This window comes from Camponotus floridanus, unplaced genomic scaffold (genome assembly GCF_003227725.1).
Source record: "Camponotus floridanus strain SB8 unplaced genomic scaffold, Cflo_v7.5 scaffold6, whole genome shotgun sequence".
Classification (NCBI taxonomy): Eukaryota; Metazoa; Arthropoda; class Insecta; order Hymenoptera; family Formicidae; genus Camponotus; species Camponotus floridanus.
In genome coordinates, this window is record NW_020229769.1 from 2,519,023 (window position 1) to 2,538,134 (window position 19,112).

Here is a 19,112-nt window from a genome sequence, read left to right on the forward strand (position 1 = left end):
ATCCCAGGTTGTGTTGCCAGGGGATCTGTCTCTGTCACTTCGTGTACAAAGGACTTGGGGGAAAACGGCTGGCATGACGACGACGGAATAAGGAAACTTGAGGATGAAAGAGTGTCGTATAACGACAGCTTATTTCGCACGACGTATTTCAAACGACGGTGACCAGGACGACCGTTAAGATAGATCAATAAAGAGACAATCGAATCCCCAAGTTCATCGAACGATCGACTCGTGGACCTACTTCCGGGCATCCGAAATATCTGGCAGTTGATTTCCGCTCGACATAGAACGAAGACCGACGTAGGCTCGAAGGGGTGCGTTGTCCTAACGATGTGATTTATCGTCGCGATACGAGCTTGACAGGTCACCGTCATCATCGGTACACAGACAGCGGGACGTCTATGTCGATTTCTAGCTTATCGCGGCAGCAACCGGTGGCGATAAGCGGCTTACTGGAAGTCTGTCGGGGAACAAACCCATCGCGTTGGCGGACGTTGCTGAAATAGCGTAAACAACGAAAGTCGCGCGCGGCTTAAGGATAGCGGCTGCAACGTCAACGCGATCTATATGTATAGAGTCTAGAGATTCTGGGTCGGATATCCGATGCTACGCAATCTCTCGGAATCCTTACTCTATTCTTTTCAGAGCGTAAGTCACGAATTTCAGGCAGGAATGTATCGGTATATCTTCCAACGATGCGGTGCGATATTATTCGTATGATTTTTTAACGCTGCACATACCTGACGAATTTATTTATAATTGGATTGAATTGATTCTCTTTATTGGAGACAACTTGGCTATTTATATCGCGTGCGAATATTGCGACCGTATGACGTTGTTAGCAAGTGCCAATTTAACCATCGTCCGACGAACCAATTCACCAATCTGTCAAACTGTCAGCGTAGCGAGCACGCGAGCAACGCGAAAATGCCCGACAAGTGTCATACGGCTCAACGTCGGGCAATGATAAACTATTTTTAGCCACGTCAAGGAGACTTATTAACTGAAATAAGTTCGAGATAAATGAGAAATAAAACGCCAAACTGTTTCGAAAGAATAAATTAATTCTCTTTTAAGACTCACCTTAACTTTAGCGACGCAGATGTAGTTTTCGTCGATCTAATCGCTGAACGATGCGGCCGAGTCTCGCGTTAATAAATGACGACAATGGCGACGTACATATTAAACAACAAGATTTATTATCTGTATATACAAACGTTTACACACACATATCCATTTGACCATTTAATTAATCACGAAGCACGACAAAACATCCGTAGACAAAACATGTACGCTCTTCCAGACATTCGCGCGGATAGAAGGTAGTTTCTTCTTTTCTTTTCTTCGTCTTTAACTTTTCTTTTAAGGAAGGCTTCCGACAAGAGACAGGGAATCTGACGAGGAATCTTTTAACGGCGGAAATTATTGTCTCTGTACACGTGATCGCGCTCGATCAACGACGTTCCAAGTATATATCACGTTTTCCTTAGAAAGAAACTAACGGCTACATATCTTATCCTTAGGTGAAAAACAAGAATAGGAATGTCGATGAGGGTGGAAGAGGAAGGTCCTTAACGATATTTATTGTCTATTTACAAGCGTCGTTAATCGCGTTTACGACGATTTGGCGAGCATCGAGGAACCCGATGCGGGCGGGGGATACAACGACGCCTTCCACTCCATTCTTATATACAGCTCTCTTGTACACGCAAACTCCTCGTGTAAATGTCATGGGTGCGATGCACCGGCAACGTGCTGGGTCGTATCGGGCTCAGACCGCTCTCGTTCCTCTCCGCATAACCGTTCGGATAGATCCACGAGTCCTTGGCGTGAAGCACCGACGCGGGCGACGGGTAATCGAGATCCTCGAAGCACCTGAAGGCATCCTTTGCTCGCTCGGACTTTAGCTTACCGGACGCGTAGCCCGGCTCGAAGATGTCCGGCCGTCTCTCGACGGCCTTGCTCGGTATCACGTCCGGATCGTCATCCGGCAAGGATTCCCCCGTATTTATTCGCTCCTTCAGCTCGTCTCGGTGAACCTCGTTCATCGCCGGCGGCGTCGTCGGCCGGTTATCCTTACCTTCGTATTGCGGCCTCTCCGATGTTGGCGCAGCCGACACCGACTGCGTCGTCTTCGTCGTCTGCGACGGATGGTTGCGACGATACAACGTCAACGTTATCCCGACAATCAGAATGCAAATGGCGGTTACACCGCCGGCGAAGAAAGCCACCAGGAGGCTGTAATCGGCCGTCTCGTCCGATATCCCGCGACCTGGGGAAAACAAGCGTGAAACGTGATTCGCGTAGGAGCATCTCTAACTATCTCTAAATCTCTAATGTTTCGATATTGGAATATTGCTAGATGTATTTATAGTACTTCTAATGGAATAGATAGATTTGCGGAGGTAAACTTCACGTATTTGAAATGTGAGAATGAATTGGCGTAATTCCTCCCCTGTGAGGAATTACTATATTTTTTCCTCTATTTTTTCCTTAATGTCCGACATTTGCACGGAGAAAAAAAATTTTGTTGACGCAGCGTTTACCGCGTACTCGATGAGAAAGTGACCAATTTTGTTAATCAATTATTTGATATTGTGATAAAATCTGTTTTGTTGATAAAATAGAAAAATTTGTTTATAAAAACAAATTTGTTTATAAAAACATGAATTTGCTGTTCGAGCAAATTAAATTTACACTAAAATGGTCTATTTCTACTGAGTGCATTTTGCTATTGTAGTCAAAAGAAGATTCAATTTGTAGCAAATTGTAACCAAATAATTTATTTACGTAGATTCAACAAAATTACTTTCAATAAGTAAAATTAGTATCAGTAAAATTAATATCAAATAATTTAATCTTAGATTTTACACAATTAATAAGTGTAAATATCAAAAACATTTGTAGAAAGCATTTTTTATCGATTCTACTGTTGGTTTAACGTAACTATTATTATCCGCGCAACTTTGTTAGTTTATCCAATGACGATACTTGTGAGATGAACATGAAGCAAATATTATTGATCGTGTCAAGTTAGTTTTGGACCATCGACAGTGTGCGCACGTCACAATTCGATAATTAAGCGGCAATCAGCCACATCGGATTAGTGCGTAACGATGGGAACGCATCCAAACGTTTTCTTTTTGTATTCCGCCGAATCGATTTCCATTAAACGGCAAATTTCGTATCGGCAATTTGCGTCGCAAGGGACGTATTTTACCTCCGGTGCATTACGGTTCTTTAACATTACATGCAACGAAAATCCATACGATGCAAAGTAGTCGTACACAATGCAAGAGACAAGACCGATATGATGCCGATAAGCTCAATTTTTAAAATTACAGAGAGAGATGGCAACATAAATTTAAAAATTTGTGGAGTTGGAAAAATGTACTTTGCACAGATTACGCTTTTATTTTTTAATACTTGCAATGTTGAGTTTCAAACTTGTCGAAATTATTTTATAATATTCCTTCTAAAAAGTAACACTTTATAATGTTCCTTCTAAAAAAATTCTTTAAACAAAAAAAATCGTTAAAGAGGCAAAATCTAATTTTCCACTGATTGTATGTAGCATACTCGTCACAGGATTAATAGCTGACCGTTGCGCGCAGAACGTGTAATTTCCTAGGATGTATTCGTGTATTCTTAGCCGGCAAAGAACATTCGTTCTCATCAGGATGGACATTCGAACTGATGACGACATCAACGGTAGCGTCCGGTGGCGGTATTCGTCCCGACGTGTCCGGTAAACGAGATTCGCTTTTTCCGTGTACTTATTGGATCACGGAGGAAACGCAGGCAGCTTCCGGAAGCAAAGATTAAGAGGCAAGCAGAGGATCGGGTTCGCGGACGGAGATGGCCAGGCTCTTTGGAATTCAGAAAACGCCTCGGTTCGTTAGCCAACGAAAGGTCTCTCACGATCGCGTGCATGTCTATGTGTATATGTGTGTGTACGCACACGTATGTACAACACACGTACACGAATATATACAGTCGAGAACCGGAGACACGAACACAGTTGTGTCCATCATCCTAGGATGCTGGAAAACTCCTTTCCTTCTCGTGACGCGAGCGTTTCGCCATCACCGTTAAGAGAGAATGCTTGCTACCCCTGTGGGAACAGGGGAATCGCTCGAAGGGGATTGGCGCCAAGGGTTTCGGAACGTTTGACGGGTTTCGAGCGATTCTCGATACGCGATGGTGGTAGAGGTGCATATACAGTCAAGATCCAGGATCAGCTCTCGCCACAATCGGGGTAACATCCGTGTAAGCGTGCGTACGTGCGTGCATACAGCGATATACGCACACCTAGTTGTACACACGCACACACGTTTCCACACAGCGGAACCCGGCGTGCGCGAGTCGGCATGAATAAACCATGAGGATGGAAATTAAAGACGATAAATGCAGCTGGAATGAGGCAGCGTCGAGGAAAGGGACTTGGGCTTTATGGGATTTTAATTCAAGGTTCGCTGATAGAAACGAGATACATGGGAGGAGAGAGAAGTAGAGGGGAACAGCGCTTTCTCGAAAGTGACGAATTCGTGTAATTGCGTCGACAACCTTCGACGGAAGTTGTTGATTAGTAACATCGACGAGCAACTTGGCATCGCGCTCCCATCGCAGATTAATATTTAATCGAGGTCTCCTGTATCACACGTGCTCTCGATGCTAGAAATGTGCAGCAAATCTCGATTCCGACGACTCGAATCCAAAATAAATGTACTCGCAAAATCTGAAAGACTTAGAGATAGAGGAGATAACCGGAGTAGCGAAATACATTTATCAAATATTTCAACGGTGTTTCAATCGCGAAAGTGAAATCCACTATTATTAATATGTTACAACATGGGAAAGATGATAAATGTACAAAATAAGGGAGTTAATAAAAGAATTTATAAAACTGTAATGAAGCAGTCGGCAAATTTTGTCGTATCGTTCTCATGCAACAACCTTTTGTATACTTTAAAAATAAAAATTAAAAAAAGAAGCAGGAAGCAAAACGTTTAAAATAAAACAACGAGGATTTAAAGTCTCTGTGAATGAGAAATACGAGAGAGACACATTAAAGGAAGAAGTAAATTTCTTGTGGCATTTCGAAACTGGTTTAAATATGCATATTAATTACAACGGAAATAAACAGGAGTACTTACACGACGTGTACAATTAACTCCACCGTGCAATTCGGTTTAATTAATTAAAGACGCAGTCAACCGTTTCGAAATTCTTCCAATGATATCGTTAACGCTTATTAACCCACCTCATTATTATTTCGCCTCTGATGTTAAGATTACGTAATGAAGGTACGAAGGTTAATCATAATGGGCAAACATTCTCTATCGACGTAATACAATCTACATACATTAAAGGCAATAATAGTAACTTGAAATTATCCAGTTGAAAGATAGCTCAGAAGATATTTCCAGAATAAACTCAAGAGACATTTCATAATCTCTAGAGACTTTATTCCGAGAGTAAAATTTGTCGATCAAAGTTAATTCGTCTGCATCCAGCGAACATTCGCTTAAGTGGTTCGACCGTTTTAAGTAATTGACGAAGATACAAGTAATTTGTATGAGACAGGAGTGGTATAGATGAGTGATATTAGAGTGATATAGATGTACGAGATCGCGACTCCGAATTAAACTCGAAATAAACTCTTATAATTATATCATCAGAATCTCAAGCGGGACTTTAAAAGACAATAAAACTCACCAGTGGTATACATCGCTACTCCTTTGAGTGTAACTGGTTCCAAGACGACGGGATCGCTCCGACCCTTGGCATTGACGGCATAAAGATGAAGCCTATAATTCCGACCTGGTTCTAAGCCGGGAACTTCGAAAACTGGACCGGATGAGCCGGATCTGTCGGTGTGATTCAGGTAGATGGTATTGGCATGATAAACGTTCTCCTCACTGTAGACCTCTAGCTCGTAATTAGTCAAGGGCAAACCACCGTCGAATCCCTCGGAGCACCTGACGATCAGCCAGTCCGCGTCTCTCGAGTCGGTGGCTTTAAAGTCTTCGTGACCTGTTTCACATGAACGCACACATTTTGAGAGTAAGCTCCACTTCCCGAAGGAAGAAAAACACATCGAATCACTAGACCTAATTACTTTCCGACGCGAGTATCGTTGCGGCAAAGCGTTCGATTAAAGGCGGTCAGCTCAAATTAATTGAATAATAATCTCAGACTTGCGTCAAATCAAATATATAACACATATCAAAAAATTATAGAGTAATTAACAATGCTGATCAAGAGATTTGCATATCTAAATTAACTACAAATCCTCAGTTCGCGATCACAAATTTAAACGAATCTCTCAGAGGCGACTTTTAAAATAAGTATTAATCGAATCGCACATTTTGTAAATTTTTATCAAATTAATTAAAATTCGAGAAACAAATAAAATAGTTTTTACTAATTTAGGGAAAAAATATTATTTTAAAAATCCTAATTTCCTTAACAATCATAACTTCTTTATAAAATACTGCGTCCATTGTTTCGATCAAAATAATTTAGAAGGAAAGATCTTGCTCGTATAAACAGCGATAATCGATACCGAGAGACTAATTTCACGAACGTTTTCACGGCGATTGCGTCTTTCGAGGGGAGACAAGGAAACAAGCTGTTGAACGCAACAAGGGTATAAGGCGTCATCCACGATGATGGCCGGGCATAATGGCGCAGTTAGCAGGTCGTTGTAAGGGTTCCGGGACCCTCCCGGCTCACTTACCCATTCGATGCGCGTAGGGTCCGGTCGACTGTAGGGCTGTGCAGTTTTGCAAGGGGTAAGGTTTCCCGGCGACGATGATCTGAAAGAGACAGGGCGTCCTCTGTTCTCCTATCCGATTTTTCGCCCAGCAGGCGATCGTGCCATAGTCCATGTCATTCTGCGGTGTGTAATTCAATCTGGAACCGTGCCAGTTGTTCGTAATCATATTGAACGGTTTGACCTGGGCGAATCTGGTGGCCGGTACGCTCATCAGCTCCCCGGAGTTGTTGAACGTCCAATGGAAGGTCGTGGGCGGCGGTTTCGACTGTACGCCGCAGACTAGCGCGATCGTTTCGTGCTTCAGGGCGCCAACCACTTGGGTGGAAGAGCCGTCCTTGCAGATCGGTGCGTCTGAAAATACGAAGGCGCCGGCTGGTAGATTCAATTTACCGTGGGGCACGTGGGCATCTCGGTGAGAAAAATAAGAGCTGTCCACTAACGCGTGGTTCGCGATTTTCATTTCTTACGCGGTGAACCGATTATTGACCCGCTTCTATGTAAAAACACCTTTTCATCAGCGCCATCGAATATCGATAATTTCGCGCGATATGAAAGTGAATGTATTAATAAAATTAGAATAACGACATAGCAGAAGGATTCGAATGATGAATTAAAAATACTTTTAAAATCGAAGTTACCTCCGAATCGCACGGATCGATTCGAAACAGAATGTACTTACACATCACCTCGAGGGCCACCGATCTGCTGATAGCTTTCCCTTCGATATTAACTGCCATGCAAGAATATTCCCCGGCGGAGGCTTTCGTCACGCTCTGTAGCACCAGCGATTGTCCACCGGGAAGAATAATCCCCGCGGTGGTGTTCTGATGTAACTCCTTGCCATCTTTGAACCAAAGTAGTTTGTAAGCCTTTGGATTGGCTCGTACGTCGCACTCAAAGTAGACATCGTCACCCTCGTTTATGTCGTTCGCCTTCAAACTGGAACCCAACTTAATGCTCACCACCGGCACATCTGAAACCATCGAAAGTAGCGAGAAGCACCTCTCATCTTTCAGTTTCATACACGATTGTTAAAATTATTAACAACAAAGGATTAAGCTTTCTATTCATTCTTTAAGACTCAAAAATCTTTCAAGTTTTAATTTAACAACATGGAGATAAGCATTCGAGAGATTTATTGCTTACAATAAACAATCAGAGGCCACTTGTCCTCTAAGGCACTGTTAGGTACCACGGGATTTTCCGCCCTACACGTCAGAAACTTTCCATCGTCCTCGATGGGCGGCACGTAACTTAACACACTTCTCGTGACGTTCGGATTATCTGCGAACTACGAAGAACTCAGAATCCACGCCGCCGCGATACAAATGTCATCGCTTCCCTTATGTCAAACACGATAACCGTCCGTTTGCAAAAGATGTACTCACATTTCTAGCCATATGTTTAACTTGATGGGCTCCTTTCCACCAGGTGATCACCGCCTCCGGTCTAGAACCCCAACTGATACATTCGATCTCGTAGGTTCTTAACGCCGACAAATGCAATCGCTTATTTGTAATATTGACTATCAGCGGTTTCACTGAAAAAGAATCATTTTAATGTAATTTGATGTAAAATATTTCATTTTCTTAATTCAATTAAGTTATACATACACATTATCGAGTCATTAATTTTAACAATAAACATTAATAATAAAAATAATGACAGGATTAATATAATATAAAACGAAAATACACACATGTATGTATAGTGGAAACTCAAATAAAAAGTTACTATAAAAATTAATTTATTATAATTTTTCGTAATTATTTCAGGCACAATTTTATTTAATTAACATAATTACTTACAGTTCACATCCAAAATGATTTCAGACGTCTCAGGCGATATAAGGTGAGTATTGTTCGCCATGCAAATTAGCCTCGCCTCCAGTAAATTTCTGGTGACCTTTCGTACATCCAGCCGATTTATCGTTATATACTCATGCTCTTGCGTATACGTGTCGTCTAAAATCTTGTCTTCAAAATGCCACGTGACCTTTGGCGGAGGCGACCCTCCGATCACCTCGCACAATAAGGACATCTCGCTTCCTTCGTTAAACGGTTGCGGAGCCAGACTCCTGCTGACGCCGGTATATATCATGGGCTTTTTCGGTGGCACTGTGTCAGCAAATTGAATCTCGATTATAATATTTCGTTTCTGTGATATTGACGCGCACGATATCGCATTATACGCCTGATCTCCTTGTCACTTTATCATACGAGATCAATTACATTCATTATAAATCTATACTCTGGTAAAATAATACAATAATTATACACACGTGTACTATTCCATTATTCACGAACTGATTTCAAACTATATCTCTGTGTATATACATATTCGAGCAATGTTATTAAAGCTTTAGTATCGTGAAATCGTTGCAGCGGATAGCGACCCTCAATAAAATGAGAATTAACACGTAATAGCCGATGCTTTGATTTCCTTTTTTCCACGAGCACGCCGGTAACTGTAGATGAGATTAACACCTGTTGAACCAGTATTATGACGTTCAATTAATTGATTCGAAATCGTATTACATCGTTCTTATGATTAAACGCACGATGACTCGATGTTGTTTGTTCATGTAGCTCGCTGGAACCGATCCAACCGCGTCTTTCGACTTTGTAACTTTATTTCATCTCGCAGCTTTATTTCCACCTGACTTTTTCATATCCAATTGTTGCGCAGAAGCTTAAGGTTGACAAATCAAATTATTTCTCCGATTTACTATATCGTTATCGCGGTTATGCATTCCCGTGAATATATAAGGAAATAAATAATACAAAAAGATATAATACCAAATGAATAAATCACGAGTAAAATGGAAAAGTAGCCGTCCATATGCGCCGTTCAATTAAAATCTCATAAAGCAATCTGCCCGCCAACGTCGCTCGATAAGCCGCAATTTCGCATCGTAAAATGCGACATTATGTCACAATAACAAATAATTGGAAAAGTAATGAATTATTAATCCCACAGGGGCATTTTTGAGATCTCGACTCATTATATGCATATCTAGACTTTGTTCTTATTTTATTATTTTAATTATTAATTATTTTGCCAATCAAAATAAAAAAAACAAGCAGATTATAAACGTTACATAGAAACATTATATTGCAATTTTTACTCGTAGTAGATTATAATTACCGATTATGTTTAATTTTTATATTTATTTCCTTGTAATATAAATTTTAATAAAACACTATTATAAAAAAAAGTAATATTAAATTATATAATATTCAAATTTTCCATTTTTATGCAAAAACGTCATGTTATACTTTATAAATTTTATTTAATTAATAGTCTTTATATTTTTGCATATCACAAAAAAATCACGATAATTTTTAAGCATGATTATCCTTTTTAAAAATAGATATAAATTTAATACAGACCTACACATATAATCAAAATATTTATTGGAGATATCAAACAATTTCAAAAGTTATATTTAGGATAAATTCTTCTAGAATTAACAGGTATAAAAGTAGATTGTTCCAGCTTTCGCTGAAAAACTCACCTATGACTGTAAGATTAATCTTTTGATTCTTCGTTGGACTATTCTTGAAATCCACTCTGCATCTGTACACACCACCATCCGTGGACTCCAATGGATTTATCTGCAGCTTGGCGGGCTTTACGTCCGTCTTCATAAGCGCCCTTTCACCGAACACATACGGATCCGACCAAAGCTTCGGTTGAGCTATCTGTTTCCCTCGAGCGTCCATCCTGTATATCGGTCCGCCGTCCCTTTCATCTTTGTACCAAAATACCATGATGACCGTTTCGTCTTTAGTAGGCGGATCGATGTCGCAGGGTATCTGAACTTCGTGACCGGCCACTGCATTAATATCTAATATCGGCACTGAAAAGTACAGGAAAGCGACAGAGTTATCCTTACAAAAGGATACTATTTTCTTTGAGTTATCTTGAAATTCGCTTTGTTCTATATTTCGTCGAAATTTCTCCTCCAGTTTGTTTTCGCACTCCACATGCTAATTCAATTAATCGATGCTTAATTTTGATTGATGAATAATGATTGATTTTTTTATCCGAATTACAGCTGTAATTCGGATAAAAAGACTTGTCTCTTATTACGCAACAAATTATTATCGTTGAGAAAGTGCTCTGATGTAAATTCCCAATTGTGGTTGAACAATCGTAACGGATTACAGACACTGTACACGTAACGCGACAATTCTCCAGAGGAATACGCGTATTTTTAAGCAAGCGGCATTGTCCCGCCGCGTCTCTGCGGCTACGCTAACCGGGACCCTGTCTGATAACAACACGACCATACGTTTTCTCGACGAGACCGCAAATTTGGAGTTTTAGTAGTCACCGTTGGCGCCGATCGAGTTACTGCAAATTGGTCGAACGTCGAACCGGGCGGATCGAAGCCGGGATAGAGCGTACATACACACGCGTACTCGCATATTGTACACCTACGTGAATCGCGTGCACGCGAGGTCGAGGGTAGAGAGACAAAAGTTGCCGCGCGGTGCACGCAGATGGATCGCGCACAACCGAATGAACCCAATTAATCGGTCTACTTGTCGATTTATAGCGGCGCCCTGTGTGTGGTTGACGCCGTCAGTCGTCGGGCGCGATTTTATTGGCTTTCATAGTCGTCTCATCAATCGTGCCGGCGCCTAACATCCGTCTGGCCGACCGCGATCTCGTTATCCTTCTCCCCCTTTGACCTTAGACGTAACGAGTGCCGAGAGAATTACCTTCGAAACGGGCATCGCCGACCGCCGCCGGAGATTAATTGAGCGCGAGCGCGAGCGCGGCCGACATGTATCGACTTTTTTCACTGTGAGAGTCAACGCCGGGCGCGGCGGGCGAGGAAAAACGTGGCTTGGCTTAGCCGGCGCATAATTTCAAGTTTATATCGAGAGAGTTAAATCTGGTCCATTGATCGCATATAAAATGGTTTTATAAAGAGAAGTTTTATTATACGATTATTTTAATTAATCATTAATCGATACGGGATTAGGATTTAAATGTCACTAGCTACTTATTTAGCAATTATTTTTCGATATCCAGAGATATTAAGATCGATGCATCAGATCGGAGTAAATTTTCTTTGAAACTATTCTTACTTATTACTGGCCCGAATAAAATCGGATTTTTGTGTTAATAGAGCGCAATCGATTATTCTCTCGCGTCATGACTCAAACGCCGATCGCGTCCGAATTCCAGATGCGCTAGATGACACGAGCTCTGAGATTCATCACGGACGATGGCAGTGTTAATGATACGATGTAATTAATGCCGGGTGATGAATGGCCATACGCATGGAGCAACTCGTTAACAACGACAACGAGCACGTGACTCCGCTTTCGCACCTTTGCCCTCCTCTAATACGTGACTCTGAATATTCACATGACGAACGCGCTCGCTCGCATATCGCGAACGCTAAAGTTACACACCGAGTACAAAGTGCGCGAAACAATTATCGCGTTATCATGGATAAAAAAAGAGATATCCTGCATAAACATTCGTGCCAAAAATAAACGATGCGATAAGTTTCACGACGCGAGATGTCATAATTTTCCAAGCGCACAAGCGCAACTTCACCGAGCGCGGATTTGCAAAAATTACTGCAGCACGTTCAATATTTAGAAACCGCGACGTTAATGATCGCACGAACAGAATCAGTCGCGAATACGCCAATTAGACATTACGAAAGAATATTATTATATTTAACAGTGATTAAAACGTTGATCGCGTCCTATTACCTCGTTAAGTCCTCTCATGAACTCCGCAAATTGATGACTTAGACAATGAGTCATCGACAGACTAGACGTATACGTACATACGTAGCGACGCTTATGTATTCCGTATGTGCACCTACGTGTGCGTCGCTCTCTCTCACGTGCGTATCACGTTCACTCGAGAGAGCGTGGCAAATATCCGTTTCTCGGGTAACGCGAAACACATACGGATCCCAGAGTAATTATTCAAAGCAAACACGAGCATCGTCGTGGATCGGTAATACATCGCATTACTCGCGCCGTGTATACACGGGACCGGTGCATACGATTTAAACATGCTGCTAGGAACGGATGCGAAGTAGCGGATGCGCGGATTGGCGAACGGATCAGCAATGCTTGTCGGAGGTCCCCCGATAACGCCGATTTAATAATCGATAACTTACGATCGCTGAAATTGTAATTGATCGTCGATGTTGTGCCTTTGCTCGTTCTTATCTTTGCCGCATGATTGTTCCAGTGAAAAAAATTCTCCCTCGTACAAAACAAAATATACGAGAGATAAAAGTTGGATCTGGTATTTTTCATAAAATATCAAATTATTTCGATTTCTCCTTTTACGAACTCGAACGTATGATGATGGAGCAATGTGTTCTTGCCAACCATTTTCTACAAAAAAAAATTAAATCTCTCTCGTATATAAAATAAAATATAAGGGAGATAAAAGGTAGGATCTGGTATTTTTCACAAAATATCAAATTATTTCGATTTCTCTTTTTATCAGCTCGAACATATTATGATGAAGCAATGTGTTTTGCCAACTATTTTCTAACACGCAAATTCAATTTGCACCGCGACCACTTTGCAATTTGATAGTGCGAGACTTGTAATTTGATCAAAGCACCGCCTGTAAACATTGCGGGCGCGCAAATGTAAAAGCAACTTCTTCCCTGTAGATTCAGGCATCGCTGACAAACTGACGACTTCGCAAACATGCAGAAGGTAGAATCCAACACACACCGGGAAGCGACAACAAGAAAGTAGGTGGATGGCGGTTCGAGGATGTACTGGCGTGAGTCCCGGAAATTGTATTTCGCATATTTTCATACATTCGCGCTGAATATGGTAGAACCGAGCAACCGAATAGAATGGAATTTCCTACGTACAATATGTGAAATTTCGAGCGATATTTTCGACGCCGATAAAAATAAAAGGATGAGTGTCTCACGTTCGATAAGAATCGAGGAATCGCCAAAAGGCTGAGACTATTAATCTTCAATTAATCGCGTATTCTTGCGTACTCACGCGAATCCATAATGATCAAATGATCGGTAATTTCGCGCACGAATACCGAATCATCGTACAAACACAAAGCGCAACTTTTCCACCAAGACAAATGCACTGGGAAAACTTTGACAAAATGCTCTTTACGTACTTTCTCAAGCTCTCAACTCCGCCAGAGGGAAAAAAGATCGAAAACAGGAACATTGAACGAATATTCCATTTCTCGATAGCCAGAATTGTCGGGTACCGCCTTCCGTTTTCTTGAGTATGCCATCAACTTGACCTAGTTTCTGTATAAACAGTACGCGATATGCAAACTTTAATATAAAGACTAGAATATAAAGACATTTAGTTTATTTCCAAGCACTAGAATATGAATCCTGATTATATGAAATTAATCAAATGAGTCAAACAACGTCGTCAATTTGACATTTGTCTTTCGCGACCTAAACGATTTTTTTGAAGGAACAAATTATCAAACTTCAGAGTTTGGAGCTCTTATAAATTGTAGATTTCTCGAACAATGATCTCATTTGTCGTAGCAATTAATTGTCCCCTGAGGATACAAAAAATTTTATGTACATTTCTCCATCCAACTTCGTCAGAAAGATAAATTCATCAGCGTTTGTAGATGCTCTAATGAAGAGATAATCGATCTCATTAGAACAAGAACATAAATTTTGCTTATTTATAACAATTATTATCCCCGTCAGTTATTTAACTTTGTAACGTCAGTAACTCGTCCGGAGCGTGTAAACATCAGCGATATGCAAACGTGGTACCGGCTCCTTTACCGCCGCATCCGGGAAAACGACGTCATGCCGCCCCCGAAACCGCCGACTGAACAAACACATGCCGGTATGACGAAGAAGGCAAACCAAGGAACAAAGATGAGAGAGAGAGAGGGAGAGACAAATGAATGTATGTACATACAGAGAGAACAAAGTAGGTAAACCAGAATCAGTCTTGGTAGGGGAAAATTAGACGGAAGTAGATGAAGCGATAAAAGTATGGCGGACGTGTGGAAACAGGACAAATAGGCGTATCGATGATGTGAGAGAACCAATTTGTGGTAAATTATTTAACAAGCCCATTGCAGGCGGATATGGCGAACGAGGAAACCAATGGCGGTTTGTGTACCTTTAGCCACTAGCCTCGATGTTTAGTATGCTTGTTACAATAATAATGATAATAACGGGAAAAGGCAACAAACATGCGGTAAGGTGTAAACGTGCGACAAAATTTGCGGTTTAACTGGCACACGTATGGAACATGTGTGTGTGTGAAACTGAAGAAAGTGATTCCAAGTGAAGAATGCAAGGGAAGAGAAGAACGATTCATTACATGATTCTGCATTTCGATAGCTCGATCGGGTTTGGAAGAGCGAGAAATTCCTGAAACTGGAGCACACGTTGCGTAATTTGCCACTATCAAGAATTCCCAACGTTTTGCGACTTCGTACAACACTTCGATAAAGTCCCGCCGCGAGTCCCACGTTTGTCGGCCAATAAAATCAAATTGCATCCGACGAAAATGCAAAATCCGAACGCAAAATATTCCAGAATATCGCTCGTTGATTATGCTACCGTTTTGTAAATTCCTAGAATACGCTCTCTGAAATTGAAAAAGAAATGAGCATTTGCATATTGCATACTTTCTTTTATCGAATCGGAGGGTTCTCCTTAAAAATTCAAACGCGTAGTAAAAATTAATTCAGGTTTGTAAAAATATACCGAGAGATGACATAACGTATTCCATTATTCTCATCCGCTTCAACCTCGATATTTAATGCTTTGCACACTGTTTGTACTCAAAGTTGTCGAGTTATGACACAATATTGAATTTTACGATGAATCAAGCGTGCAACTTTTTCCCTCGTCTCACCACGCCATATAACGTGTACTACAATGGTGCGCATCACGTTTCCAACTTTAGACCAAAGGACATATATGTCTCTTTATACTTTAATATACGGCTAGTAACGTTTCGTATTGTGAGCACCGCAATTCTGTCGCTGAAGTAAAAAACATTGCGTTATAGAGATTCATGCTACTTGCTGAGAAGAATAAGGCGCGGTTTATTACTCTCTAAAGGATACATTTTTCTAGACAAAAAAAAGCTTGTAACCTTATCATCATTTTTCACATTAAAGTTATTCTTCCTTCACTTTCCCTTGATCGAAACTCTCATACATTGTTTCGCTAGAAAATATTTGAATGTGATAATTAATTATTGAATTAAATTAAATTATTAAATTAAATTAAGTATTAGATAACATGTCGCGTACCTAGATTCTTTTGCTGAATGTCATATTGCTAAATTTAAGCAAATCTTTGCGACACAAATATCTCTTTCGTATAGTAAATACGTATCATGATTCTAAATAATTAATTCAACTATAATATTTTCTCTGAAATCAACATTCAAAATTTAAAGCACCTTCTTGGACTAGAAAGAAAGCATTGTAAGAACGTCAATCTAATATAACTGAATGATGAACATGTAAGACTTCTTTCATGAGCCAATATTCAAATATTATGTTTCCTTGCCTTTACGTTCAGGCATATCCTCAAGACGTTGTATTTTTTCATATGTAATAGCATGACAAAAAAGAGACATCAGATAGATGTAAAAATGGCAAGAGATGAGTGACAAGAAGCAGTTACCGTATCGAAACAGAACGAAATACAATAACGACGATCATCAAATCAAGTACGATAAAATGGATCATCGTGTAATTACGATAAATTATTGTGCAGGATGAACACGCGAAATTACGCGCGCACTTGTTGCAAACAAGGTGCGACAATACGTTTTGACGTTTTTACAAATCAAATTATGGTGCAGCAACTAACACACCTCACTGACGTACACGTGTATCGTTAACGTGATGCTTCCACCGCGGAGGCAATTACGTTTTGCTCGCTTCCGAAAATTTGGTGCGCCGGCGTAATCCCTGAAATTACATGCCACGAAACGGTAGCGACGTTGTCTTCGTTAGAAATAATCCATCGTGTTGCACATGAAAGACTGGCACGATATACCGGACTCGAATTGTCAATTCCAGTCATACACGTTGCCTTTACATTCGACATTATACACAGCTGTTGCATACACTGAAGCTATGTTTGTCCAATGTGATAGCCACGGAACTGTTGGAACAAAGCGTATATATTTTATACACACTGGGATATCACCTTTTCATTTATCTTGAAATGGAAAAAATTGCAATTTACTTAAGAACGGGAGCTCGTCGCAAACGAATATAAAAACAAAATTTCTGAATAAACTAAATTTTCTGTTTCATTGATAAAAATTTGACCTGTGCACTGTGCACTGTGAACGAATATAAACGTTGGGCAATTTTTCCTTTATGAAATATCAAACGTAAAATATAATTGCATTTATAAAAACAATATATAATAATATCGAATTTCTCTTTATAGTTGCGATAAAAAATCATTGTCCTCGCGTGCATTTGCCTTCTATCGTGCACCAGCACGTGTATAATGAAGCAATCGAAAAAATGAATGATACCGTGAGAGAGCTAAAAAATGGGAATAATTTAAGGGGAGAGAATATCGCGTGTGATACAAGTGGAAATATGCAAGGTGCGAGGCAAAACTGTGGAAAGCGACACGAGAGAGAAGCATCGAAAGGCGAGAAGAGCGGATTATTATGCGGGATAGCGTATGTATGAGAGGAGCGGGAGAAAGGGGGAAGAAATAACTTCTCGGAGCAGGTGCGACAAAACCGGTCGCATCTCCGCGCGCTGCGTTGTATTTACTCGCCTCCAGATAGGCAGTTACCTTTCCGTTTACCAGATATTCGAGTTTCATCGAGCACATAGATATCTCTTTACGGAAGGCGGCAAAAAAGAAATCCCCGCTGAGCATCGAGCGTATCGCTGGAAATAAACTGGAAAGAAAGTGTCGCTAACCGCAGCGAAAATTCGCACGATTATCGCGCGGAGGAAAAATGAATATCTCGTTTACGCAAACGCACATTCAACTTTCAAGCTACTAATCACCACTTTCAGCGACGTTAATGTTAATCGTAGTTTAACCGCCGTCCGTAATTAAATTAAAATTAAAGTTAACTGATGATGGCCATAAGTGACCTATAGAATAGTATCTCGCTTGAGATAGTATTACTCATATAATCTCGAGACGAGGCTATTTCGTATAAGATTCTGCGCGGAATAATATAAGTTGCATCTATCATCGAGGTCAAAGAATGGGGCAAAGAAAATCCAACAAAACCTAGACGCCACTTGGTTGCATAATGGGTAGAGAATCAGATAGAAACGAGCTCCTCCTTCCTCTCGTGAACAATGGAGCCTGTCGCGAAGGAATATAGCGGCTGTACAATTGTTTCGAGGCTACCCCTCGGATTTTAACGATTCGGGCCGGCCGGAAAGGAATCGTGCTACTTTCGTGGGATCGATGCCAGCGACGCAGTGTTCCTTCCGCTCGGAAGACTGTGTTGGTGGCCAAGAAGCGTATAAAGATCCGAGCATTAGAGGACGATCCGATGCTTGGCTGGCCGTCGGTCCGAACGAATCTAGATCCGCGGGATAAAATGAAAGAAAGCAAGGAGATTTCTGTGTCTCGCTTCCGCCAGCCAGCTCTTGCGGTCACGCGTTCGCGAAATCGTGCAGTCACTTTCCTTCATCCTCTCCTTCTGTCTATCTATCCGTCTCATCCTTTCTTCCTTTCCTCTCTGTTTGCCATGTTCGCTTATATCCTTCTTCTATTTCCTCCCCTTTTTCCTTCAAGACTTCAACGTTACTTTGCTAGATTTCTTTTCTAGGCAACGCTTCCAAGACAATCGGCCAAGACTACGGACAATCGCGCGAGCCAATCAGTCCCGCATTGAGTTCTGAGACTTTCTCGTTCGCGTCGCTCGCACCCTCGGATATGTGAAAAGAAGGCAAGATAGACGAAGAACAAAATAAAGAAATCCCGACGGGATCCTTTCGGACGGATCGGGAAGCGGCTTTTTTTCGAGTCACGCTTGGTGTTTTGCGGAGAGGAACGGATCATGAAGAAATGGGAGATGGGGAAGGAGATACGAGAATTAATAAGAAGACAACCGAGATCGCGTGGAACCGCGAGTAACGACATACGGAGGACGATCGTTGCCGAGGAGTTTTTCGACCGCAATTTCGCGTGACGGCGATCGCATTAGGAGAGAGGCGACCGACATTAGCCCGACAGAGAATTATCGAGGCCGGCGGCACGAGAGATCTTGAGAGTTCCTTTGTGGAGTATTTTTTTATTGCAATCGCGCGATTGTACGTGTATCGGGTGGCGATTCAGGGTGATATTCCG

The 19,112-nt window shown here is 41.2% G+C and overlaps 1 protein-coding gene across 1 annotated transcript in view; it reads right to left on the minus strand.

The window, feature by feature from the left end:
- Positions 1 to 1,176: 1,176 nt before the first annotated feature.
- LOC105259443 (hemicentin-1) overlaps positions 1,177 to 19,112 on the minus strand; it is a 28,896-nt gene continuing 10,960 nt past the window's right edge. The window contains exons 2-9 of the mRNA XM_011271375.3: positions 10,299 to 10,643; positions 8,590 to 8,898; positions 8,170 to 8,321; positions 7,928 to 8,072; positions 7,461 to 7,754; positions 6,743 to 7,132; positions 5,719 to 6,036; positions 1,177 to 2,272 (exon numbers count right to left, since the gene is read on the minus strand). Coding sequence (XP_011269677.1) covers positions 1,686 to 2,272; positions 5,719 to 6,036; positions 6,743 to 7,132; positions 7,461 to 7,754; positions 7,928 to 8,072; positions 8,170 to 8,321; positions 8,590 to 8,898; positions 10,299 to 10,643 — 2,540 coding nt within the window. The 3' untranslated portion in view covers positions 1,177 to 1,685. The remainder of the gene's footprint in view (positions 2,273 to 5,718; positions 6,037 to 6,742; positions 7,133 to 7,460; positions 7,755 to 7,927; positions 8,073 to 8,169; positions 8,322 to 8,589; positions 8,899 to 10,298; positions 10,644 to 19,112) is intronic.